General features: G+C 37.2%; 1 protein-coding gene across 18 annotated transcripts in view; it reads right to left on the bottom strand.

Moving 5' to 3' along the window:
- Nucleotides 1–3,883: 3,883 nt before the first annotated feature.
- The window catches only part of GOLGA4 (golgin A4), a 120,021-nt gene continuing 96,056 nt past the window's right edge, over nucleotides 3,884–27,848 (bottom strand). For 16 of the 18 annotated variants that reach the window (XM_009445174.3, XM_009445170.4, XM_009445173.4 and 13 more), the window contains 4 exons: nucleotides 22,994–23,097; nucleotides 15,115–15,201; nucleotides 9,001–9,063; nucleotides 3,884–4,553 (listed from right to left, as the gene is read on the bottom strand). In XM_009445174.3, the coding sequence (XP_009443449.1) occupies nucleotides 9,034–9,063; nucleotides 15,115–15,201; nucleotides 22,994–23,097 (221 nt within the window). In that variant the 3' untranslated portion in view covers nucleotides 3,884–4,553; nucleotides 9,001–9,033. The remainder of the gene's footprint in view (nucleotides 4,554–9,000; nucleotides 9,064–15,114; nucleotides 15,202–22,993; nucleotides 23,098–27,848) is intronic. The other 2 variants (XM_054681659.1, XM_009445171.4) reach the window with 1 other exon arrangement.

Below are 27,848 nucleotides of genomic sequence, written 5' to 3'. Positions count from 1 at the left end.
TGAAACCCTGTCTCTACTAAAAATACAAAAATTAGCCGGGCATGGTGGCAGGCGCCTGTAGTCCCAGCTACTTGAGAGGCTGAGGCAGGAGAATGGCGTTAACCCGGAAGGCTAAGCTTGCAATGAGCTGAGATCGCGCTACTGCACTCCAACCTGGGTGACAGAGTGAGACTGTCTCGAAAAAAAAAAAAAAAGCAAAGCCTCAGCTACTGAGCTACAGCATGGGACAGGTGCCACTGCTCTTCCCATAAGGTCCTAGAGCAGTCATTGTTGAACTTACAAAGAATTTTAACTGCTCACAAGAATTAAGGCTAGACACAGCATTATCATGTGATCTTTTTAGACCCAAGAGTCAAAGCTGTGTAATTTTTTTTTTTTTTTTGAGATGGAGTCTCACTCTGTCGCCTAGGCTGGAGTGCAATGGCACCATCTCGGCTCACTGTAACCTCCGCCTCCCAAGTTCATGCAATCCTCTTGCCTCAGCCTCCCAAATTGCTGGGATTACAAGAGTGTGCCACCAAGCCCGGCTAATTTTTGTATTTTCAGTAGAGACAGGGTTTCACCAGGCTGGTCTTGAACTCCTGACATCAGGTGATCTGCCCACCTTGGCCTTCCAAAGTGCTGGGATTACAGGTGTGAGCCACCGCACCCGGCCCAAAGCCGTGTAACTTAGCAGCACAAGGACTTTAAAAGCAATATAGAAAGTTATGTGAATGCAATATCCTTTTCAAGTCCATAATTTGAATTAACTTCTAGATAACTTTAGAATTAGACAAAATTATTCTTTTTCTCAATAAGAACACATCTTCTTTGGCACATTTTATATAAACCTAGGAAGCAAGAAATTCTGAACTGCCTATCAGATATTAGCATTTTATGTATGAGAACCATTCTACAATTTCTGGAACATGTTTCCCATATAATAACCCCTACTCTTCATGAAAATGACCCACACATCAAACAAGAACCAAAATGATTTTAAGATTTTAAATTATACAAAGTTTACTTACAAGCATTTATCTCATTTATATGTACCCAATTTTCCCATTTTTGGCAGTTTATTTAGATTACTTCTGAAAATGGAGATATTACAGAACTTTATTTCCCTACTAACCATTATTAAAGCCTGTGCTTATTAAGTGTTTAAGAACACATATGCGCATTTTGTTGATAGCTCAGAAGATTTAGCTGTTTTCATTGAACTAATAAGTCTCATTCATATATATATATATACTCACCACTTTATGAAAGATGGCTGGATTCACACTATTCTTTGGTGAAACTGGAACCTGTTTACATGGCTAAACTTTCTTAGCTCCAATATATAATCCAACAAAAGCTATGAATTAAAATTTGGGTAAAGCAGTCTCTATGGTGGTATGGTTTTTGTTTTTTAAATCACAGAATGGGTTAAAAAAAAAAAAACAACTCTTCTACTCTTTTCTTCTTCAGTTTCAAATGAGTTTCCAACGTCTACATTCTAGTTAGACCACAAATAAGGAATCCTATCTTAGCACCAGCAACTTAGTAACAGCAGATGTAAAGCAGGCAGAAAAGAAGAGAAAGGAAGACGTAGCCTGGTAGGCCTCTGCCTAGGAGCCAGGTTTTACAAGTAGGGTGTGAGAAAGAAAGAAGGAGAACAAAAAAAGGTAAAGCAGGAGCCTTCCAGCCACTACACATGGTACAGTCGCCACCTCCACCATTCTAGTTTATCTTCCCTCAGGCAGAGCCTCAGTAGCCCGGGTGGGCAGCCCACATGGGCCACCAAAATTGGAACCAAAATACAGGTTCAGTCGCTTGCTGTTAAGAAAGTGACTTTTTATTCCAAAGTTAGCTTAGGGAAAAAAATATAGGCTTCCTCCCTTAAGGGTACCACTTCACTTTTGAAGCAGAAAGCAGGCACTTTTGAAAGGGAGCTTGGCATGAATGGCACGCAGGGAAGTGGGCAGCTCGGGGGTCACATAACTTGCTTTGGCACCTTATCTACTGGGTGGTCAAGCTGGCGATCGCTGGTGACTTCATGGGAAGAACTAGGATGTAAAAGTGGCCGAAACTCTCCATATGGGACAGAGTTTCATAGAAATTTAGTCTAAAATTAGCCTAAATTTCTTTCAGAATCAGAAAAAAAAAAAAAAAAAAGGCAGTAAATCTTCCCTGTTTGCTTTTTCAGACATAAGGAAAAGATTCAGTCTGGGCACAGTATTTTAGCCTATACCTTTGTGGCTCTAGTTTGCTGCAGAGGATAAGGAAGCTCCAACTGAGCCATGTCCATTTTCTGGGCATGCAGCAGGTAAAATGCATGAGCACCCTAATAGCCTATGTGTGTTACTTACTCTACAGACATGAGTTTTTATAGCCAATGGATTTTTGAAAGAAAAAAAGTCAACACTTATATGTCGGAAAATCAGAACTAATGTTCCACTCCTTTAATTCAGGAACACCTAATTCAACAATTTTCAATGACAGTCAACACTAAGGTCGTTCTACTAAGGTAGATCTACGACTAAGGTCGTACATGCACCTGAACTGAACAAAGTGGCTATGAATTCTAGCAACTTCAAGTGAATTTTCTGCCAAAAATTCTTGCTCAAGTAATATCTGAACACCTTTCAAAGTGAAATGCTTGTTTTTTGGCAATATATTTACAGCATCAATCTTTTTGTGTGCTGCAGTCATGAGGTCTTGGAGACAGCCTTAGTTTCTGAACCTCAGGATCTGGATTTATGTGCTCACTGGAACAAGTAACATTGAAAGAATGTCACCGTTATTCTTAATCAAGGTGAAGTGAGTTTACTGCACCCCTTTCTGAAACAAGGGCTGCATAGCTGTACTAAAGAAAAATGAGCAACTCCTATATATTAAATGATTGCCACCCCTGCCCCCTAATATTTAAAATCCAGCTTGTTTGCTTTCTAAGGGGTTGGCAAACTACAGCCTGCAAGCCAAATCCAGCCTGAGACTTGCTTTTATAAAGTTTTGTTGGAACAAAGCTATGCTTTCATGCATTATCTATGGCTGCTTTTGCACTATGAGAGCTGAGAGTTGAAAGGTTGCAACAGAAACTATATAGCCTATAATATGTACTTTCTGGCCTTTATAGAAAAAGTTTGCTGCTCTGTTTGATCCTTCCTCTTTTAGACATGTGTGTCTCTATAAAAGGGTTAAAGAGAGAAAGTTGCATATGCATTTCACTGAGAGTCCACCATTTCTACCCTAGAAAAAGATAAGGATAAGAAGTCATATCTGTTGTCAGAAACCCTTCGGTGGGACAAAATTTTGCCAATTTAAGTAAACCATGATTTTAAAAACGAGGCTGGGGGAGTGGGGTGGGTGTGTGCTAAGAAGACCCTCTTCTCTTACCGGAATAGTAAATGAGTCAGCTGTGGGTTATGGGCAGACCCCTTGTTTATCTATCCCCCAGAACTCCCCACTCTATCACAATGTAAGATACATCAGGAGCTAAGGTCCAGACTGGCTGGAAAACTGAGATTCTACCTTGAGGCAGAGATTAGATAATACCTAGATATTGAGTATTGTATTTCCTAGAATATGAAGGGTGTGTGAAGCCCTCTGAACAGTACCCATCTCTCAGTGTGCAGAAATTTCTCTTTCACCAAGTTAAAAAATAATTCAAGTATGGTCTATTCCAGAGAGAGGAGGCATTCCCAAGTTGTCAGAATCCTAAAGCAGACATCATGGGGTATTTATTTCCATGCTCCTTCTAACTTGGTCATACCAAATTTGAACATGAAAATTCTTTTCAAATGCTCAGCATTTAGTTATATTGACAAATAATTCCTCACTAAATTCATCCAAATAGAATATGCATTCTTAACCATTTTAAAATAGATTTCAACTGAGGAACAAGTACAATAAACAAATGTTATATAGTAAATAAACTTTATTTATCTGTTTCTCAGAGATGACACTGCCAACAATCACAGATTTGCATACAATACAGTTATGTATTGGCTATTCACAATTTACAGTAGTGTTTTTTCCTCTGAAAAATATAAGTACAAAAGCTAAGTAAACAATGAGGTACTGCCATTTGGGATTTATTACATGTCTTAGCTTAAAGAACTGGTCTTTAGCAAATATTCAACAGATCAACCTGAATAAAATAGTCAATTAAATGCTCTAATTTATCAGAAAAAATCCACTAAGTTTCACCTCAAAATGTATTGCACAAGTCTTTTTAAAAAATCACCCTAAAAATAAATAGGAAAGGTAAGCCGTTCTTTAAAAAGAATGGATGAAAGGAATATTATGTAAGCCCATAAAGCAGGTTAAGTTATCAAAATATCTTTTAAACAACATAAAACTCTTCCCAAGAGAAAATTGAAGAAAAAACTATCACCATTTCTCCACTGATAAAATCTATTTTAAAGGCAGTCTGCAACTTATCTGTGGGCCAGATTTTTCTTGGTCTTTTGGCTACATGAGGGGCCCTGAATGACAACTTCATTCTCAAAGAGTAGCAAGTGTGGACAGTTTTCCAAGGAGCAGTCGCCCAATGTCACTCCTCTTCAAGATGAAGATCGGAGCCATGACTGGAAAAGAAAAAGGAAAAGAGAATAAAGAAAGGGGGCAAAAAAACCCAAAACATTTAGGTTGACTTTTTGGGATATTTGCTTTTTCAAGTTTGAAATAAAATTCTATTTCATGGTCTAGAGACTGCAGTAAAGAGGCAGAAATAAGGCTGGGTGTGGTAGCTCATGACTGTAATCCCAGCACTTTGAGAGGCCGAGATGGGAGAATCACTTGAGGCCAGGAGTTCGAGACCAGCCTGGTCAACACAGCAAGACCCCATTCTGGAAAAAAAAAAAAAAAGTAGAAATTGTCTAAACACTAAATCTTAAAGGTATCTTCTAAAAATTAACATTCTTGCAATGATGCAAACCAACCTATAGTCAGCAATCCTGGAAAATGGCATTTCTAAGTGAAATTTGGAACTGCAACCGTTTACCATATATTGAATGCTACCAGTTTATACAGTAACCCAGGAGTAAACACGCTGACTTGGCTGAATCTCACAAATATTGGACTGGAATTAAAGATGACAGGCTGGACCCAGTGGCTCATGCCTATAATCCTAGCACTTTGGAAGGCCAAGGTGGAAAGATCACTTGAGGCCAGGAGTTTGAGACCAGCCTGGCCAACATGGCAAAACCCTGTCTCTATTAAAAATACAAAAAAATTAGCCGGCCGTGGTGGTGCTTGTAACCCCAGCTACTCGGGAGGCTGAGGCAGGAGAAATCACTTGAACTCAGGAGGCGGAGGCTGCAGTAAGCCGAGATCATGCCATCGCTCTCCAGCCTGGGCAACAGAGTGAGAGACTGCCTCAAAAAAACAATAAAAAATAAAGATGAGAAAGAGCTCTTTCCTCTTACCCAGTGTGCTGATTATTCTACAAATTGCAATTCTCCCAGCATGACATAATAGCAAAAGACAAACAGCATTTTGGTGTGAAAATTTATGTCTCATCTGGAATTAAGAAATTTAATTTAAAAATTAAAAATAGCCTGGGCAACAGAGTGAGATCCCATTGCTACAAAAAATAGAAAAAATTAGACAGGCATGATGGTGTGTGTCTGTAGTCCCAGCTACTCAGGAGGTTGAGGCAGGAGGATCGCTTGAGCCTGGGAAGTCAAGGCTGCAGTGAGCTGACTGTACCACTGCACTCCAGGCTTGGCGACAGTGACATCTTGTCTCAAAAAATAAATTAATTAGAAATGCTGGCTGGGCATGGTGGCTTATGCCTATAATCCCAGCACTTTTGGGAGACCAAGGTCAGAGGACTGCTTGAGCCCAGGAGTTCAAGACCAGCCTGGGCAACATGGCAAGACCCTGTATCTACAAACTTTTTTTTAAAAAAAAAATAGCTAGGTGTGGTGGCATGTGTCTGTGGTCCCAGCTACTCAGAAGGCTGAGGCGGGAGGATTCCTTGACCCCAGGAGGTCAAGGCTGCAGTGAACTGTGTTCACGCCACTGCACTCTAGGCTGGTGTGACCATGCTGGGGGGCAAAAAAAAAAAAAGCTATGACAAAGCCAAAGTCTTCCTCATAATGTTTCTCAAATGAAAATGCTGGCCAGGAGCAGTGGCTCACGCCTGTAATCCCAGCACTATGGGAGGCCGAGGCAGGTGGATCACCTGAGGTCAGGAGTTCGAGACCAGCCTGGCCAACATGGTGAAACCCGGTCTCTACTAAAAATACAAAAAATAAGCTGGGTGTGGTGGCGGGCACCTGTAACCCCAGCTACTCAGGAGGCTGAGGCAGGAGAATCACTTGAACCTGGGAGGTGGAGGTTGCAGTGAGCCGAGACTGCACCACTGCACTCTAGCCTGGGCAACAAGAGTGAAACTCTGTCTCAAATATAAAAAAAAGAAAAGGAAAAGAAAATGCGAAAACCAGCAGTCACATCAAGATATGAGTTTAAAATCCCATAAAAATAAATTACCAAGTAAGATTAATAGAGGCAAACTTTCCATATATATTAAGTGGATAGGGGGAGTTTTAGTCTTCTGAATTTGTAAATGAACAAATATTTCACTACTCATAATGTACTACTAATAGTATATTATTTATAAAACTAGTTCAATAATCATGTTGGTCCTAGGAACCTAAAGAAGACACCAACAAGATCTTCTGTTATACGTAAATTCCTTGTCAGTTTTTATTTTGAAACCGTAGCTTGATCTGTTGTGGGAAACAAAATTCAAGATCAGTTCAACAATGCTGCATCATTAAAGACAAAAAAGCTAGAAGTTTTCTAGTTTAAAAAAGACTAGGAAAATACGACCACTAAATGCAATGTGAGATCTCTTGAGTGGATCCTGGATTCTAAAAAATTATGGGAGACATTATTTGGAAAACTGTAAAAAACTGAGTATTATGTACTATATATTAGTATTAGCTAATATTAAACTTCCTGAGTGTAATAACTGTACTGTATGTAGAAAAATGTCCTTGTTCTTAAAGATACATGCTAAAGTACTTAGTTTATGTTTACAATTGTCAAATGCTTGCAAGCATGTTGGCAAGTAATTGCCAAATGTTACAAATGGGGAATAATATAAATGGAGAGAGAACAAGAGTGACAGCAAGTCAGAAAATCTGGCCAAACATTACTAGGTGAAGGGTATATGGGTGTTCATTGTACTATTTTTGCAAATCTTATGTCTGAAATGTTTCAAACTAAAAGTTGAGGAGACAATCAATTAATCAATTAATAGAAATGCTGCACAATATACATTTCCAGTGATAACTGATATTCAGCTGCAATAATAATAACAAGTGCAATGCAGTATTAATATTATTTTAAAAGGAAAACATTAAGACTTAATGGGTTAGCTATAGAATTTACAGTTTTTCAATGTTCACATTTATTATCAAAGTAACCTAATAAAACCATGCATTGTACTGCCAGCCATTGTAATGTGGATGACAAAAATAAGATAGTTCTGGATAATTGCTAAGGCAAATCAAATAATATATATTAAAATCAAAAGGAGGCTCGAATGAAGGCACAGAAGATTTTTAAAGATAAAAGCTTAGAGGGCCAGGCACAGTGGCTCACGCCTGTAATCCCAGCACTTTGGGAGGCCAAGGTGGGCAGATCATAAGGTCAGGAGATCGAGACTATCCTGAATAACACGGTGAAACCCTGTCTCTACTAAAAATACAAAAAATTAGCTGGGCATGGTGGCGGGTACCTGTAGTCCCAGCTACTCAGGAGGCTGAGGGAGGAGAATGGCGTGAACCCAGGAGGCGGGGCTTGCAGTGAGCCAAGAACGCGCCACTGCACTCTAGCCTGGGTGACAGAGCGAGACTCTGTCTCAAAAAAAAAAAAAAAAAAAAAGCTTAGAGGCTGAGTTAGGAAGATCGCTTGAGCCCAGGAGTTCGAGACCAGCCTATGCAAGACCATCACTACAAAATAAAATAAAATAAAATAATACGTGCCTTATAGTCCCAGTTATTTGGGAGGCTGAGGTGGGAGAATCCCTTGAGCCCAGGAGCTGACACAGGAATGAACTATGATCACACTACTGCACTCCAGCCAGGGTGATAAAGGCTCTACTTATTTAAAATAAATAAATAAATAAAAGCTTAAAAGAACGGGGAAATGTTGTATCTTGCCATTTTAAACCTTGATACTATTATTAGCTGGATATTACCAATCACTGAGAGTATTTATTTTAATTATAGTGAAGCCCTATTAATTGTGATCTGTTTTTGATTTTGTGAAAATTCTAGCAAAGGCTGAGGTAAAGATGTATGGTACATTTTCAGGGGGTGCTAAATCAACCTAATAGCATGAAAAATACATAGAGATGAGGGGAGAGGGTTTAAATGATGAAGACAGTCAACTGCGTTGAAACGTTTCATATGCCTGCATTTCACTGTAATATGTTAATCAGAAAGAATCACATTCAATTAAAGTAGGCTGCCTAACGGTCTCCTCAGGACAAACGTGTTGTCTTGTGTTAAACTGTCTGATTTCAGGAAGTAATAAAGCTATATTTTAAAATTGATCTTACTAGTTTTCATTATTTCTGACTGGCCTTGACTCAGGCTTTACAGGATTTTGAATTCTCACGGAATATACCACTTCATTTTTATCTAGAAAATGATTTTTCATTTCTCTCTCACAATCATAATTTCAAAGATCATTCTTGGAAAATTAAAAACAAAAGGGAAAATAAGTTACATAAACACTTTTTTGGATTCTTTAACAAAATTTCAAAGAGCAATTTTCAAACTTTCAATTACTCTTTAAAGAAATGAAATTTCCTAAAATTATATAACTCTTACTGGGGGTAGTAATTTTTAACTATTATTGATCCATATAACAGAATGAACAGAAAATACTTATATTAACCCATAGCATAATCATATATTTATTAAACAAGAGCAAAAGAATTCCAGCAAAATGGTTAGTATCATGCAACACATTTGATTTTTGCACAAAAGACACAAGACATTGTTCTTCACTCACCACATGCTAACTAAGCACAGACTGATGGTTTACTCAGAAGATACCACTGCGAGGTGAAGTAAACTACAAAGCCAGGAAGAAAAAAAGCTTATTGGGTTAGTTTTAAGACTTAATATAACACATAGATTGTATGTGTATATGAAGTTCATAGGATTACAGACTGTACTTAAATTTTTCTCAAATCTCCCCAAATCAAGGGTGTACAGGCAAGGAATAAGGAATCTGTAATACCTCCCCCCATATCCTAGGTAAATATAATATTATGTAGCTGAGATTTTACTTGCAACTTTCATTTGAAGACTTAAACAACGTAATGAAAGGTGTACTGCGTATTTTAAGTACATATTTACCAGCTGAATTATGGGGCGATTATTTGCTTTACAAAAGGATCTCTTTCATAATTCCATGAAAGTACACATTAAAATTTGATTTACATAATTTCAATTTACCCTAAAAAGTTTTCGGGAAAATGATGATGAATTTGAAGAGCCATGTGTCTATATGTTGAATTCTCATTCCTAATGTGTCAATTTGATCACTGAATAACTCCTCTTGTAATTCAACAATGTATCAGAAATGGTTTCAGGAATGGTGACCCAAACTGAAATTTCAATTTAAGGAAACTCAATCTCAAATATAGTTTTTACTGTGACAAACCTTAAATAAATTCTATGCCCCATTTTAAGATGGTCATTGTCCAAAATCATTAATTACCTTCACGGTGATTTAAAATGGCAGCATTAAAAACAAAGATTGCTTATAAAATCTGAGTCTATTCTTGGATAGTGTGGCCAACCTCAGAAACATCATTTTATTTATCTTTCATATTTAAAGTTAGTAAAAAGCAGCAAAACCAAAAGACAAGCTAGAAAATAATATGTGCAACACACACAACACAATAAGGTTAATATCCTCTCCGGCAAAAGTATACAAAATCCATGTATATGGATGTTCCCTATGTCTATGCTTGTAAAGTACTGAAAATCTTGAAAACATAAGTAAATGGAATGAGGAGGAAACTGGTGAACTAAACTGTAGGACATCCATATAATCATACAATCAGCCATTGAAAAGAATGAGACCAATTTGTAATAAGGTGGAATAATATAAAAATATATTAAGTGAAAAAGGCAAGCCATTGCATACTCTCATTTTTATAAAATAAAATGAATGATAAAGGAGTAACTATAAATATGTAATTACATGGCTTAGAAAACATGGAGATATTCCCCAAACTGTTCACAGAGATGATACTGGCATAGCAGAAGTAGTCTGGAGGCTGAAGATCATGAGGGACTCCCTTTCTATGTTTCTGGCTTACAATATTTTTTCCAGTGATCACGTATTACCTTATTCTACCAATACCAGAATCAAAACCAATCTCAAGAAAACAAATATGTATTTGACATGTGCAATATTTTCTATAATGTGTCAGTTTTATTTGTATGTGTTTCCTGAACCCACCTTGCATGCATCTTCTCAGCCCATGCAGAGGGAAAGGGTAAACCTCGTGTGGGAATGGAAAACTTTTGTACCTAGCAATGCTGAAAAGTTCTGATTTTATTAATTTGGAGGAAATTTTGAAAATTCCAACAGGGGAAGAAAATGAGACGTTAAGAGAATACAAGACTGGTCCAGGGCAAGGACTGATGAAGAACTATATACACCACCAAGGATCAGTGTGAAAGCAAAGTTGAAGGAGAGTCAACAGAAGAGCAATTGAAAAAGATGACTAGAATGGACAGAGAACACAAACAAGCCAACCTTCTCCATCAAAGAGAAATTTTCTTTAATGGAGTCATCAAGAAAACAGTGATGTCCATTTATGTCATTACATTTTGCTAGCACGCTAAAGAGAAAAATGTCTAAGAAAACTTTTAAAGAGGGGTTTCCATATAACAAAGGAATCTCAATTCTGAGATGACTTGTTACCCAATTACAATAAACTTTCCTAATGAAATTATCTTAAATAATGTAATAATACTCTCATTTCAAAAAAAAATCAGGGTGTACTTCTAGGGCAGTTTTATTCAATAAAAACACAAACAATTAGATGAGCCAAGAACTTATGTATTCACTCTTGCCCATATTGTGCTACTCGAATATCCAGTCTACTCTGGCCATCTAAGCTACCTAAACCATCATAAAATGAAGTAGCAAGGTATAGTAAACTAAAAATTGAGAGGAGGGAAAAAAAGCTGTTCTAGGAAAAACAGAGATATGTGCATTTGGTATGTGCATTTTGTTTTAACTTCTGCCTGCTGTTTAGAAGGCAATTCCTTTTCCTACTTGAAACAAATCTAAAACAAGATTTTATACTTTGTGGGGAAAGAAACCTTAGAGATAGTATAATCCAACAATCTCATTTTACCAATGAGGGTCAAAAATATGAAAACAGTTTGCGCTAAGTTATACAGCAGTCAAACCATTGAGATCTAGGCTCTCATCCCAGCAATATCGCATGTGGCTGGCACTCTAAGGTACCGAAGTTGGAGATGGGGGCATTTTGTGGGCTGGTGTCATCGTGTGACTTGACCCTCCTACTGAGGTCTTTAATGGTTTTTCTTATACACATCAATGATTTACCTTTCCAGTCTCTTTTTCCAGAAAAGACTAGTTCTACACATTGCTAAAAGGAGGCTAAATAATTATCACCACCATCCCTACATTATCACTGAGCCCAGGCAACTGTACTCTGGTTCCCGGACAACCCTAACAAGATTATGTTAGTCTTGTGAAGAAAAGAGGCTCTGAGAATTGCCTGAGTTTCCATAGCAAGTCAACAAAGGACTAAGATTCCTTCCCTATACACCAAGACCCTCAAATAAACCAGACTGTAATTATGCTCTGTAATTTAACCTTACTTAACAGATAGTGATTTCTCATCTATAAAATCTACTCTTGAGACTAGGTTAAACTCTGAAAACAGTAATAACTTGTATCCTGTAATGAGGTTTTTTAAATAAAGAGTATAAAACTCACTGAAGAGAGGGAAGTATAGTAAAGATAAGATATATTGAAAAGTACCTCACCAGCAGTCATAGAAAGCTTTTGATTAGTGCTACAAAGTAAATGTATAATCATCATGGTCAAAAAGCAAAAGTTTTAGAATGTATTCCTCTGATAATACCCGATAAATAATGTAAAAACTAACATGGGCTGCACGCTGTCAACACAAAGTACAATCCACACTCTTGCAAGCATCCCAAATATTAATTTGACAGAGGGGGCAGCTCGGCAAAATGTTTTAGGTTTGTTTCGGTTTTCTTATACCAGCTTTTCAGTCCTTAGGCAAAAATAACAAAACACTTAGGGTTGCTGATTTTAATAGAAGTGAAACCATAGCTGCACAGTTACAAAAACTTACAGAAAAGATCCATTTGAAGCATACATTTAAAATTAATGTGATTAAATCATTTAAAAATGATTATTTAATAAACTCCTAAAGTTTTGTTTTCTACACATTTCATCATGTGCACTTTCTATTGGAAAAAGAAAAATCATTTTCATACCTGTGTTTTGTTCTAGCGAGCTACAGCTCAATGGACAGGGATATGAAATTAGCTGAAATTTCTTCAAGAGACTTGTTCAAAGACAGTGATTCTTATTGCTCATTTTATGAATGATGGCAATCTCTGACAAAGGTAACTCTTGCTTCAACTTTCTTATACTCGTGAAACAATCATGAGTCACATTATCAAGTATCAAGAATCTCCTTAAATTGACAAAAGTTGACTCAAATTGATTAATTCATGTCATCTCATATCATATTTTGGGGACTTCCTCATTTCATGTTCATCATAAAATTTCATATTTCCTAAGCATCATTTTTATTATTTGAATCATATTACTTAAGCATATCTTTTTATTCATGTATGAATGGATATTACCCCTTCCCCCTAAAATTAAAAGTTCCACAAGGTCAACAACCAATGTCTTCCGTATCTTCTATTTTCCTATATTTCCCATAACAACTAGAAGAGTAGATGACTGTTGACTGAACTTATTCATTAAGCAAGAGATAATGATGGATGAGACTTTGCTTAAAGGAATAGTAGAAAAGTAGAACATTGTTTCTGGGCAGGTCAACCTCTGGGATAAAGGAAGATTCTTTCAGGAAGGATAAATCAGCTACCATTTCATCCCTACCTAGAATGAATACCACTGTATTCAGGAAGAAAACAGTCTGTTTTTCAAAGACTCTTTTTTTTAAGTTAAACTTAACAAAAATAAACCTTTTTTGTCTGCTTTAAGAGTTTTATCGATTCACTACCTACATTTACCAATTCGATTTGTTTTTCATCAAAGCAAACCAGCCAAAGACTACATGTGTATATGGAATGAAGCGGAATGTTTCCGACCACATTTGCTAGAGCAGCGACTTAGGATGAGCCTACACTATATAGCAAATCCTGAGAAAATGCAGTAAAAGTAAAGTTTGCCATATTCCAACATCAAGATGTTTATCAAGATGATAAAGCAGCTATGAGAGAATGAATAAAGATAACTAAATAAAAGCCCTTTTATATCATTTAAAATTATTTTCCTAAACTGGACCATAATGACAAAATTATGTCAACAGGCTCAAACTGCATTAGAAATTTTTATCTTCACAAAGATATTTTACTCAGTAAAGGAAAAATTTCTACTCATGAATACAAAATTTCATGCTTGTAGAATTAGATGTTCATTATAATTTAAAACAACATTCTCTCTGTTGATGAATGGTATACATTATAGTGACATATTTCTTTATCAAAAATATTTATAAGCAGAAATAACTAAAGCACTGCTTTTCAGGCTACTAAATGCCAGGGAGTGGCAGAGGAGGGATTTTTACAAAAAACAATTAAATGCTAACCAAAATAATAGCAAATGCCTCAGAAAATAGGCAATAAGTATATAATACAATATACAATGAAGCATTGGGACAAAGGTCAGGGAATGCTAGGATGAGCTTAGAGGAGACCAAGAAGAAGTGGTCAGAATGTGCCTGAGATATTGGGGTCCCTTCAGGGCTGACCTTGTGCAGAGAGTCAGAGGAACTTCATAAAAGGCTGTAAGTGCAAGAGGTATTATTTAGCCGGGAGGAGGAAAACTCCTCCATCTAGGCCATCCCCAGATTTTTGGTTGAGTTCTATGAGTTAGAACCAGAACAAATAAGTGATCATGTAGAGAAGGAGATGTGGGCTCAAGAGAATCAAGAACTTTTGTAAGAAAACAATCTGTTGGGATACGATGAGATACTTTGGGACTTACTGGCTTATGCTCTTTATTGGAGATGCTCAGACACACGCTAACCCACCATTAAGGAAAAGATGTTGGCTTGCTTTAGTGAGGAGAGAGAGAATAAAACCAGTGCTGGTATGATGAAATAGGTAAAGAGATTGGGAGGAGAAGGGTATTCACGGAGGGCTCTACAGGCTACTATCAAGACAAGGAAAGGAAGCAGAAAGAGACAGCTGAAGGCAGAACTCAAATTTTTCAAGTTTCATACTCTGCCTAGAATGGATCTTATTAAATTACTGGCCCAGGGCAAAAATAACTTTGGCATGGAGAATTTTTTATAATTTACAAAGTGTGTGTTTCTTTCATTTTTCAATTACAGCTGACTTCACACTATGTTTTTAAAAATAATTCATTGTTTGTCTGATTTCCCCCATAAGGTATCAAAAGCTCAAGAATGCTTAAATTCTTTCACCCAGAATTAACGTATTTGGAAATCAACTGGAATGCAATAAAGAACTGTAATATATAAATCATCTAACATGATGATATAATTTGGTTTAAAAAATTATTACTGGATATACCAGAACAAATGTCTTTTCCATCCTTTCCATAAACAGCCCAAGTTCTGGAAATGCCATATAGCATACATACGGGTGTCAACCTCTTATATGGTATTTAGACTCTTCCTTCCCTTGAGGGCATCCATTCACATTTACCCTTGGTTAAATTTCTTAGTGTAAATTCACTCTCATTTTTCAGGCTGTGATATAATAAAGATTTGAAATCTTAAAATTTATTTTACCAACTCAAAAGTCCTTATAAATGAGACAGAATATAAACAGATGGGAAATCATCTTCTATCTAGAGCCCACTTCTAGAACTTACCATCAGCCGAGCATCTTCTCTTTCCAAAATTTTCTGAGTCTGATCATCAGGGAACTTCAGTACGGTGGTTATAACTTTTGCCATGGTCTACAAGAAAAACAAGAGATGATCACTAACAGACAGTGAAGCGTATAAAGTCTCAACCCATTCTGACATGTTCTGCTGGTGGGATTCTTTAGTGCTCTCAATGAAAGCCACGAACAAAGAAGTATGATGTGAAGGTATTAGTCAAGGAAATAACAACACTAGAATTTCAATTTAAAAGGACTCCTTACAATGTCTAGATTTATATTATTTTAACAAGATGCATTTACAATAGCATGAAGCTATATAAAATTCTAATGCTCTTGGCCCCTTTATTAAAATAAAACTTTATTACATATTCACTTTAAAAGGCTTATTTGCAGAAATCTATCTAGTAAGTGATGTATTGCCAAAACATATGTTCTAAATAATCAGATTTTAAATACCCCCCATGTTCAGCTTTAACTAAATCACATCATATATCTCATAAACACGGCTACTGCATGAACATGAACATGCTCAGTAGGTATTTTTCAAGACATGCAGTACATCAACCTAATAGAAATACAAATTACATTTTAAATAAACACAAGATGTTTTATTTGGTAGAAAACATGATGAATCGAAACATTACACATGGCTTGCAAACAAGATCATAAATTGTGCAGATCTAAATAAATATACCGTAAGTCAGACTGTCACCCATAAGCTCCTGGAAAATTCTCCTCAAAGGTTGAAACTCCCTATTTTGTATCAAGATGAGATGTTTTGAGGGAGACAGAGAGGAAAGAAGATACCACTTATGAAACAAGTAGGATAACAACTTCAGTGCTTACATACAAAATCAGGTGGTAGTATTCTCCTAATGATTCCTACCGTGGATGGGAGGGTAGCCCAGAAAACTGACTCTAACATTCCTCGATCATAGTTACATAGACTTTGCATATGGGGGAAGGGAGAAGAGTGGAAGTGATCTGGGGAAGGTCATTAAGGAAAAGATAATATAGTTAACCAAAAATTTTGGAGACTCACGTCATTAGGAAAAAAAGTATCACAATTATTTCCAGGAAGGAAAGGAACTAACTTTTTTAAAGCTCCTATTATATACACTAAGTCTAGGCAAGACACTTCACATATTTCCAATACTTATTTCTACTAACAGATAAACTAATACTGCTCCCCACTCACAAATCCCACACATGGCAAGACTTTAGTTTCAGACCTCTTCTTCCGTTTATCTTTCATCTTCTGCTATTTTGGTAATAAAAAAAGTTCAGTCGGGCATGGTGGCTAACAACTGTAATCCCAACACTTTGGGAGACTGAGGTGGGAGGATCGCTTGAGTCCTAAAGTTTAGAGACTAGCCTGGGAAACATAGTGAGACCCCCATCTCTACAAAAAATTTTAAAAATTAGCCAGGATTATGGCTATTTTATTTATGGCCATCTCTACAAAAAATCTTAAAAATTAGTCAGGTGTTATGGCTCATGTCTGTATTACAAGCTACTTGGGAGAGGTGGGAGAATTGCTTGAATCCAGGAATTTGAGGTTGCAGTGAACTACGATCGCACCGCTATCACTCAGGTGACAGAGTAAGACCCTGTTGTTAAAAATACAACAACAATAACATACATAAGACAACTCAACTCTTGGAAAATTCCAAAGGCATTTTACAAAAACCCTCATCATTTAAACTGTACTGCCTAGACAAAACAGAATCTGTGTGTTAAACTGAAGTCTAGAAACCAAGTACAGGCAAACCTCATTCTATTGTGCTTCACTTTACTGAGCTTCACAGAAACTGTTTCTTGGTTTTTGGCTTTGTTTTTATTTTACAGATTGAAGGTGTGTGGGAATTCTTTGTCAAGCAAGTCTATTGGTGCCATTTTTCTAGCATGTGATCACTTTATATCTCTGTGTCACATTTTGATAATACTTGCAGTGTTTCAAACCTTTTCATTATTATAATATCTGTTACTGTACTCTGTGACCTTTGATGTTATGATGGTCACTGCATTGGGGCACCACAAACCATGCCCATATAAGATAGTGGACTTAATCCAAAAATGTTGCTTGTGTTCTGCTGAGCCCCCATCTCTTTCCCTTTCCTTGGGATTCTCTATTCCCTGAGTCACAGTAATGTTGAAATTAGGCCAATTAATAACCCTACAATGGTCTGTAAGTATGCAAGTAAAAGGAAGACTCGCATGCCTCTCACTCTGAATCAAAAGATAGAAACAATTAAGTTTAGTGAGAAAGGCATTTTGACAGCCAAGAGAGACTGAAAGCTAGGCCTTGTATGCCAGTTAGCCAAGTTGTAAACGTAAAACAAGTTCTTGAAAGGAAATTAAAAGTGCTACTTCAGTGAACACACGAATCAGAATGAAATAGCCTTATTTCATTTAGTGGTCTGGATAGAAGTTTGGAGAAAGTTTTAGTGGTCTGAAGAACAAACCAGTAACAACATTCCCTTAGCCAAACCCTAATCCAGAGCAAGGCCCTAACTCCCTTCAATTCTTTGAAGGCTGAGGGAAGTGAGAAAGCCGTAGAAGAAAAGTTTAAAGCTAAAAGACCGGTTCATGAGATTTAAGGAGAGAAGACATCTCCATATCATAAAATTGCAAGGTAAAGCAGTGACATGATTTGGCTCTGTCCCCACCTCAAATCTCATCTTGAATTGTAGCTCCCACAATCCCCATGTGTTGTCGGAAGGACCCAATGGGAGGTAACCGGATCATGGGCGCAGTTACCCCCATGCTGCTGTTCTTGTGATAGTGAGTGAATTCTCATGAGACCTGATGATTTTATAATGGGCTTCTCTCCCTTTTGCTGGGCACTTCTTTCTGCCATCATGTGAAGAAGGATGTGTTTACATCCCCTTCCACCATGATTGTAAGTTTCCTGAGGCCTTCCTCATGTCATTAGTTCAGCCCTGCAGAACTGTGAGTCAATTAAACCTCTTGCCTTTATAAATTACCCATTCTCAGGTATGTCTTTATTAGCAGCCGTGAGAAGGGACTAATACAAGCAGTAAGTGCTGATGGAGAAGGTACAGCAAATTACCCAGAAGATCTAGCTAAGATAACTGATGAAGATGTTTACACTAAACAACAGATTTTCTGTGTAGATGAAACAGCCTTCTATTTGAAGAAAATGCCACCTAGGACTTACATAGCTAGAGAGGAGAAGTTCAAAAGCTTCAAAGCTTTAATACATAGGCTGGCTCTCTTGTTAGAGGCTAGTGCAGCCTGTGACTCTCAGTTGAAGGCAATGCTCATTTACCATTCCAAAGATCCTAGGGCCCTTCAGAGTTATGCTAACTCTACTCTGCCTGTGCTCTAGAAATGAAACAAGGCCTAGATGACAGCACTCCTGTTAACAGCATGGTTTTCTGAATATCTGAAGCCCACTGTTGAGACCTACTGCTCAGAAAAAAAGATTCCCTTCAAATATTACTGCTCATTGATAATACACCTGGTCACCCAGAAGCTCTGATGGAGACAGCAAGATTAAATTGTTTTATGCCTAACACAACATCCATTTTGCAGTCCATGGATCAAGAAGTAATTCCAACTTTCAAGTTTTCTTATTTAAGGAATATATTTTATAAGGCTATAGTGGCCATAGGTAATGATTCCTCTCATGACAGTGGGCAAAGTGAAGAACTTCTGAAAAGGATTCACTGTTCTAGATGCCACTAAGAACATTGGTGATTCATGGGAAGAGATCAAAATGTCAACATTAACAGGGGTTTGGAAGAAGATTCCAACTTTCATGGATGATTTGGAGGGATTCAAGACCTCAGTGGAGGAAGTAGCTGTAGATATAGTGCAGCTATCAAGAGAACCAGAATTAGAAGCAGAGCCTGAAGACATGACTGGATTGCTGCAATCTCATGATAAAACTTTAATGGATGAGGAGTTGCTTCGTATGGATGAACAAAGAAGTGGTTTCTTGAGATGGAATCTACTCCTGGTGAAGATGCTGTGAACATTGTTGAAATGACATCAAAGTATTTAGAATATTAAATAAACTTAGTTGATAAAGCCACAGCAGAGAACTGACTGCAATTTTGAGAGAACTGACCGCAATTTTGAAAGAAGTTCTATGGTGGGTAAAATACTATCAAACATACTCATGAAAGGAAGTGTCAACTGATATGGCAAATGTCATTGCTGTCTTAGGAAAATGCCACAGACACCCCAACCTTCAGCAACCACCACTCTGATTAGTCAAGAGCCATCAACATAGAGGTAATATCCTCCACTAGCAAAAATATTATGACTTGCTGAAGGCTCAGATGAATGTTAGCATTTTTTTTTTAGCAATAAAGTATTTTTAAATTAAGGTATATACTTTTTTGAGACAAAATGCCTATTGAACACTTAATAGGCTATAGTATAGTATAAATGTAACTTTATATGCACTGGGAAACCAAAATAATTTGTGTGATTTGCTTTATTGTGATATTCATTTATTGCAGTGGTCTAGAACTGAACCCGTAAAATACCTCCAAGGTATGCCTGTAAACATGTGGCATGAAATGGAAAGAGAAATATGAAGTAGTAACCATTTCAGTTTTTTCTTTTTAATAATAACCTGAAGCAGTTTCTGGTATACTATCTATAAAGGTTTTTTAATAAGTACCAAAAAATCTAAAATTCAGGGATTCAGAATTATAGGAAGCATTTCTCTAATATCAACACCACATAAAGCTCCAAGTACCAAAAAGTCCATTTATATTTACTAAGAAACAACATATACATGCATGCACAAGCATGTTTGGGGAAAAAAAATAGCTGTGGCTAGTTGTCTCTTTGTGTTTCTAGACAACATTAAATGGTAAACCCACCTCTAAATTCATCAGTGAATCTGCAGCTCATTACCCAGTAAAGAGTTAAAGCTCATCCCTGGCTTGCCAGAAAACACTTTAATGGAGAAGCCCAGGCTCTTTGCCACACCTTGGAAAAGATATCAGACTGTCTACTCTACATACAATATCCTCAGGCCCTGGGAAGTAAGGAAAAGTTCAAATGAGCCACCTGATTTAGAAGTGACCTCTCCTGCCAGGTATTCCTTAGGGAGAGGCATCTTCAATAAAGCTTAGGATGAGAAACACTTTATGTTGAAAAGGAGAACAGGCTGAATTTCAGGTTCAGTATTAGCATGGAGGATCAAAACCCAAGAAAAAGAAAGTATATGGACAGAAGGAAGGAAGGCAACTTACTTAACTCCATACTACAAGAACGTATGTACTATATATAGTCTTCTTTTAAAAAGTCATCTGCTTCATAAAATAAAGAACACTGTGTACAAAAGCAGATGAAGAAACACAGGTGAGAAGACATATGAATCCTGCTAGACAAGAAACAACTGCAGATGGTAATCAAATCACAAACAGCACAACATACTCCGACTTATTCTAAAACCGCAACCTGGTCTCCATTTCAAATTCTTTGTTAATGTATAGAAATTGGGCAAACCCACAAAAGACGTGTCTAAAAACAGCTCTGATCTTGTCAATCCCTACTTGAAAATTTTCAGGGCTACCCCCTCCCAATACCTACGGGTAAAACTCTGAAAACATTCAAGGCCCTGCATTCTCTGTGCAGCCTTAAGTTAAATTACTTCCCCTTCATAAATCCAGTGTTTTAGTTGGACCAGGCTACTTGTGATTTCAAAAACCCACACTATGTTTCCTGCCTGAAACCTGTCTGGGCTACCCCTCCACCATCTGGGCTTATCTATCAAAATCTAACATCTCCTCTTAAATCCCAGTATACACACCACCTCCTCCATGATGTTCTCCTTGATCTTCTCACAGGTAAATATGAGCACTCTGTTTCTGTCTTACAGCACTTACTACATTCATCATCACATTATGGTTAATGAGAACAGTTCCCTTCCTTACTGCACAGTGAACGCCTTAAAGTTAGAGATGGTATCAAATGTCATCTTGCTATCTATCATGGTGATAAAGGGCCATGCTCAATAAATGTGCAGCAACTTAAAAGTAAATACCTAGTACCAATTTTCTATTTGCCTATAAAATGTGATGGCAGAATGATAGACTACTCTTCATTTTTAGAGCCAGAAAAGGAGAATCGACGCTGAAGATAAAGAGGAGAGAGAGCACTACTCCTCAACACAAATTCCCAGCCAGCTTATTAGATGGGGCTGCTTGTGCCATGGGACATCCCTTTCAGCTACTTCCCAAGTCACACTCTAAGATTAACTGCAGAGCCCTGAAGCACAAGCTTAGACTTGGATGAATTGGTACTGCCCCATAAGCCTCTTATGCTTATGCTAGGTCTTTCTTCAGGGTAGTTAAGCTCTGTAGCTATCTCATCTCACATACATTCATAACCTTCAGAAGAAACAGGTTAAGGCAGTCTGTCTCTCCATTTTACAGATCAAGAAAAAGCTAAATAAATTATTTAGTAACAACCCTTGCATCATAGCTTTAGATTCACTAATGAGCCAAGGTAGCTAAAGTTCTGAGAAGCTTTTTGTTTTTTAAAGATATGCCTCTCCTCCCCACCCCCAATACAATAACAAGGTAACTTTAAACTATCTATCCCACCTCAAATATCCCCCCACAGGGACATAATATACCCTGTATTTGAGGTGAGATAGTGTATGTCCCATAAGGACATAATAAGAGAAAGCTGTATTTCGTTAGTTTTGTTTTTAAAAGATAAGGAGAAAATTAGTTTTAGCTACCCTTGAACTTTTTGAAAAATGGCATTGAGGAAAAAAAAAGACACTGAATTGCTGTGATTTAATATCTCCCTTCTGTGATACCTGTTCACAATATTAGATATTACTTTAACTTGATATAATGAAATGTGATTTCTACAGATATTAAGGATTCAAATGATTTCTAACCCACTCCTGGTATTTAGCTGAATCTCCAATCTATACATTTATCATATTCTTTTAAGATATTTCCTTTTATAATATTATTTTAAGATATTTGCTTTTTAGGTTTTAAATATATTTGCCAAATCAGTGCTTGAACTCAGCAACTCCCACACGCCCATACATTAAAACACTGATTGCTTTTGAGCATAGAAAATTCATTATCCCATTCTCAGCCACGGCACACAGACAATTAAAATTCCATGAAGGTAAAAAATGTCAAAAAAACAGAAACTGCTTTAAATGAAAAATTTTGTTTGAAGAAAGGCTCATGAATTTCCCTAGAAGCATTTAACTCAATTCAATATATATTTACCAAATGTCCATTAAGGCTCTTTTTAAAACACTGCAAGGGATACAAATAAGAATAAGACAAGACTCTACATTTAAGAACCTTACAATAAATGCAACATTCTAGAAAACAAATTAGCCAAGCATTATTACTTACATGGGGTAATTTTTAAATGATCGATATTCCACAAGTGCAGAAGGATTTTCTTACAGTAACTATAAAGCATAATGTTTCTAAATCTCTCTAGGTAGCTAATAATTATGACTATTTCCAATATTATCCATAATATCCTAAAGTCTCCTTGAAAATGAAATCTATTCTTCTAACTTAAAGATATGAAGTCAAGAAGAAAAAAAGCCACATGGTTCACAAATTATTCTTATGTTAATGAAATTTTAATGTTTAGCGTTCAGTGTTACCCAATAGTATTTTCAAAATTAATGTTTTATAAATGTAACAAATATAAGCAAGATCCACCAATTCACTTTGTAAACTAAGAGCAATAAAATAATTATCTATTACCTACTATTAGCATGTCTGATTTGCTAATAGTAAACATATGGCATTCACATGTGTATTAAAAGTGGAACATATTTCTTTTAAAATTAAGCCACACACCAAATCACGAGACATGATTTATACCTTAGTCTCACGACCCATCATATACTCAAAAAGCACTTTTCGCAAATACTCAAATTCGGTAGGTTCTCCAAAGAGTGAGACATCCGTATGGTACAAATTGCCACCTGTCAAATAAAAAATAGATCAAACTGTAAAGACAAAACCAGGTAAACTACTTATTACTTATTAAAATAGATTTAAAAAACAACCAATGGAACAAAGAGAGGCATTGCTTTTATATTGTATCATATTGCATTGTATACACACATGCACACTAAACATTCCAATTACTATTTTATGCTTGGAAGCGAAAACAAGAATTACTATAACAATTTTATTTCTCACATCTTTTTCTCTTCCTCCTCTTTCTTCTGGCCTTTTATTGTAATTGTACATTACTTTGGGTTTAGAATTTAAGTAACCATTTGTTCAGTGAAAACAAACTGTGTTATGTGTCATTTACATATGTCTGATGAGCAGAATCTTAAAAGTCAGATAATACAAAGCACTGGTGAGGATGTGAAACAATGGAGACTTGTGTACTACTAGGAGAGGAAACTGAAAACAAGCACTACAGATGACAATTTGGCACTGCTTTTAAAACTTTGTAACATAGAAAACAAGCATATTATATGACACAGAAATTCAATTATTAGCAATATAACCTAGAGAAACATTTCACATGTACAGTAGGAGTCGATGTTTACTTACACTGTTTATAAAAGCAAAATCGCAACAACTAAAATGCCCACCAAGAGAATATACTGTGACATAAAGATATCATGTATTATTATTAAATTCAGCATTGAAAATGGTCAAATTATAGCTTCACACATTAGAATGAATCTCAAAATAATAATATTGGATAAAAAAAGTAATTTATATAGGACACATACAGTATGATGTCATTTCTATACAGCCCAAAACATATAAAACATTAAAATCGATTTTTTTAAAGGAACTAGTTATGTTGTAATATAATAACAGCAGTTACTACTGGGAAACAACAGAGATATAAGGACTACAGAGCAGCACAAGAAGCCTCAAAAGAAATGGCAATGTTCTGGATGGTGGATTCTGAGGTGTTAAATAGCCTCCATACATTACATGTACATTACATGCACTCACATTTGGAATATTTTTTTAAGTGCATACTTTTAGAAGACTCAACTCACTCAAATTATACTTTGCAAGTACAGAGTTCTTAAGAACTAAATAATGAAAACACATTATTTCCTCTGAGTAATATATCCTTCTATATATCACATTTGAGTATTTTATTCCTCTAGATCTATACAAAACGCAGCTCTTTTTCACTTTTCAGAAAATAAGTAATTTTATTAAATAGGCAGATTACTTTTTTTTTTTTTGAGATGGAGTCTCGCTCCGTCGCCCAGGCTGGAGTGCAGTGGCGCAATGGTGGCTCACTGCAACCCCCGCCTCCCAGGTTCAAGTGATTGTCCTGCCTCAGCCTACCGAGCAGCTGAGATTACAGGTGTGCACCACCACGCCTGGCTAATTTTTGTATTTTTAGTAGAGACAGGGTTCCACCACGTTGGTCAGGCTGGTCTTGAACTCCGGACCTCATGATTCGCCTGCCTTGGCCTCCCAAAGTGCTGGGATAGCTATTTTCCAGGAGACAGAATTAATATTATTTTTCAATACTTGTGTCTCTTCTTGACTTCTCCCAAACAGTGGGTACAGAAGACTTCATAGCTCTTATTTCTGGTTTTAAGCAATTATGCGAGGAAATTAGCTATTGTTCAAATAAAGAGGCTTTCCAAATTGTCTACTCATTGCCTCTAATGGGTCTTCCCAAATAACTTCATCTAGGTACCACTCAGCATTTTGAAATCCACACTTTATCTGGGCCAAATTCCAAAGTGTACAACTGAAAAATCCACTTGACATTTAACACAATTTTAATTGTGTGTTACAGATAATTTTATAACATAAGCTTGCTTGGAGTTTCCTCAAATAATGCATAATACCTTTAAAATATGCATTTAGTTAGAAAATAAATATTACATTTACAATCACATCTAAGAATAAACGTAATAAAAGGGGTGCAAGATTACTACTGAGAACAATAAACATTATTATTATTTTGAGACAGGGTCTCACTGTCACCCAGGATAGAATGCAATGGTGCAATCACAGCTCACTGCAGCTTCAACCTCCTGGATTCAAGTGATCCTCCCACCTCAGCCTCCCAAGTAGCTGGGACTACAGGTACATGTCACCATGCCTAGCTAACGTTTTTGTCTAGAGACAGGGTCCCACTACATTGTCCAGGTTAGTCTCAAACTCCTGGGCTCAAGTGATCCTCCCACCTTGGCCTCCCAAAGTGTTCAGACTATTGGCATGAGTCACTGTGCCCAGCCAAGAAACATTACTGACAGACATTAAATACCTACATAAATGCTGAGGTATATTGTGATTATGGGTTGGAGAATCAATACCATATAAATGCCAATTCTCTTTTTCTATAAATTAAATGCAAGCCTAATCAAAATCCTCCCAGGAATGTGTATGTATGCATTAAGTAACTTAACAAGATGACTTTAAAATTTCTATGGACATTCAAAGAGTTAAGAATAAACAATTCTTAAAGAAAAAGTGGGACGGCTTCCCCAGCCAGACATCAAGACTTATTATGAAGTGACAGTTATTAAGATAGTGAAGGTTAGGCATGGTGGCTCACTCCTGAAATCTCAGCACTTTGGGAAGCCAAGGCAGGAGGATCACTTGAGGCCAGGAGTTCAAGACTAGACTGGACAACATAGAAAGACCTCATCTCTACCAAAAAAAAAAAAAAAAAGACAGTGAAGTATTAGAGCAGGCATAGACAAACGGATCAATGAAACACACTAGAGGTAGCAGAAACAGATCTTCAAAAATACAGACTAACTGGCCAGGCACAGTGGCTCATGCCTATAGACCCAGCACTTTGGGAGGCCAAGGCGGGTGGATCACATGAGGTCAGGAGTTCGAGACCAGCCTGGCCAACATGGCGAAACCCCATCTCTACTAAAAATACAAAAATTAGCCAGGTGTGTTGGTGTGCGCCTGTAATCCCAGCTACTTTAGAGGCTGAAACATGAGAATCGCTTGAACCCAGGAGGCAGAGGTCCCAGTGAGCCAAGGCTACGCCACTACACTCCAGCCTGAATGACAGAGTGAGACACTGACCAGTTTCAGTTAGTCTGAAATGGGTAAACAGATAGAATTTATCCTGCTTTTCTTGTTTGAGTTGTACCTCAAGGTAACCATATAGATAATGTGGAAAAGTTCCTATTTATAGAAGAATTCCAATTAATATATGCACAAGAAATGGTGGAATTTTACTAACACCATTATGCAACCACTACTGAAGTAACAGATCAGGGAATTTACCAATGGATGCTAAAATCTGGCGAAAAGTGATGGATCACACCTGGAACTGGGTGGCAGATCTTAAAATCGTAAATATGTCATGAACGTTTGATGTAAGACAAGAATTACACAACTTCCTTTATGAAGTACTATTGTCCATGCAAAGCTAAATCTAATCAAACCTAACTCTGCTCAAGCCTCTAGTTCTACCTACCAGGGAACAGAGGACTCCAGGGAGACAGAATCCAGAAAATTAAGAATGTGGTCCACTCTATATGACAAGTAAGTTGGTTTTCTCATCAAATAAATGATAAAAGCAAAGGTGGAGAAGGACCTGGAGTTCAAAAGAGACTTAAGTAATTTATCAATCAAATGCAATGTATGCTGTTTGGCTCAGGAGTTCAAAACCAGCCTGGCCAGGCCAGGCGCAGCAGCTAACGTCTATAATCCCAGCACTTTGGGAGGCCGAGGTGGGCAGATACCTGAGTTCAGGAGTTCAAAACCAGCCTGGCCAGGCCGGGCACGGTGGCTCACGTCTGTAATCCCAGCACTTTGGGAGGCCGAGGCAGGCGGATCACCCGAGGTCAGGAGCTCGAGACCAGCCTGATCAACATGGAGAAACCCCATCTCTACTAGAAATACAAAATTAGCCAGGCGTGGAGGCGCATGCCTATAATCCCAGCTACTCGGGAGGCTGAGGCAGGAGAATTGCTTGAACCCGGGAGGTGGAGGTTGCGGTGAGCTGAGATCGCGCCATTGCGCTCCAGCATGGGCAACAAGAGCAAAACTCTGTCTTGAAAACAAACAAACAAACAAACAAAAAACCCAGCCTGGCCAACATGGTGAAACCCCATCTCTCCCAAAAATACAAAAATTAGCTGGGTGTGGAACCCTGTACTCCCAGCTAGTTGGGAAACTGAGGCAGAAGAATCGCTTGAACCCAGGAAGTAGAGGTTGCAGAGAGCTGAGATCATGCCACTGCACTTCAGCCTGGGCAACAGAGCGAGACTTCATCTCAAAAAAGAAAAAAAATTATATATCCAGCGCTGATGAGGTGCTAGAGTGGTGAGAAATCTCACCCACTGCTGATGGAAGTGGAAATTACTACAAAAAATATAGCAAACACTTTGGCTTAACCTAATATGGGATATGCACAAAAATATTAATATCCTATGACTTAGCAATTCCATTCTTATATATTCTAGAGAAAAATTTCCACGTGTCCTAGGAAAAATGAAAAAGAATGTACAAAATTAATATAATGGAAATGAACAACTACACACAATCTGGATAACTCTCAAACCTTATATTAAGCAAAAGAAACAGGTCATACAAGAATGCTTATGGTATGACTGAATTACATAAATTCACAAAGCAAACAAAATCTAAACAAAATATTGCTTGAAAATATAAATACAGGTGGTAAATGATAAAGAACAAGATAATGATTAAGAAAAGTCAGGGGAAACAGTAAAAATGATGAGAGGGATAAGGATATTGT

This window comes from Pan troglodytes, chromosome 2, assembly GCF_028858775.2.
Source record: "Pan troglodytes isolate AG18354 chromosome 2, NHGRI_mPanTro3-v2.0_pri, whole genome shotgun sequence".
NCBI classification, from domain to species: Eukaryota; Metazoa; Chordata; class Mammalia; order Primates; family Hominidae; genus Pan; species Pan troglodytes.
Note: the sequence above shows the minus strand (reverse complement) of the source record. Positions and strands in the feature narration are given on the sequence as shown.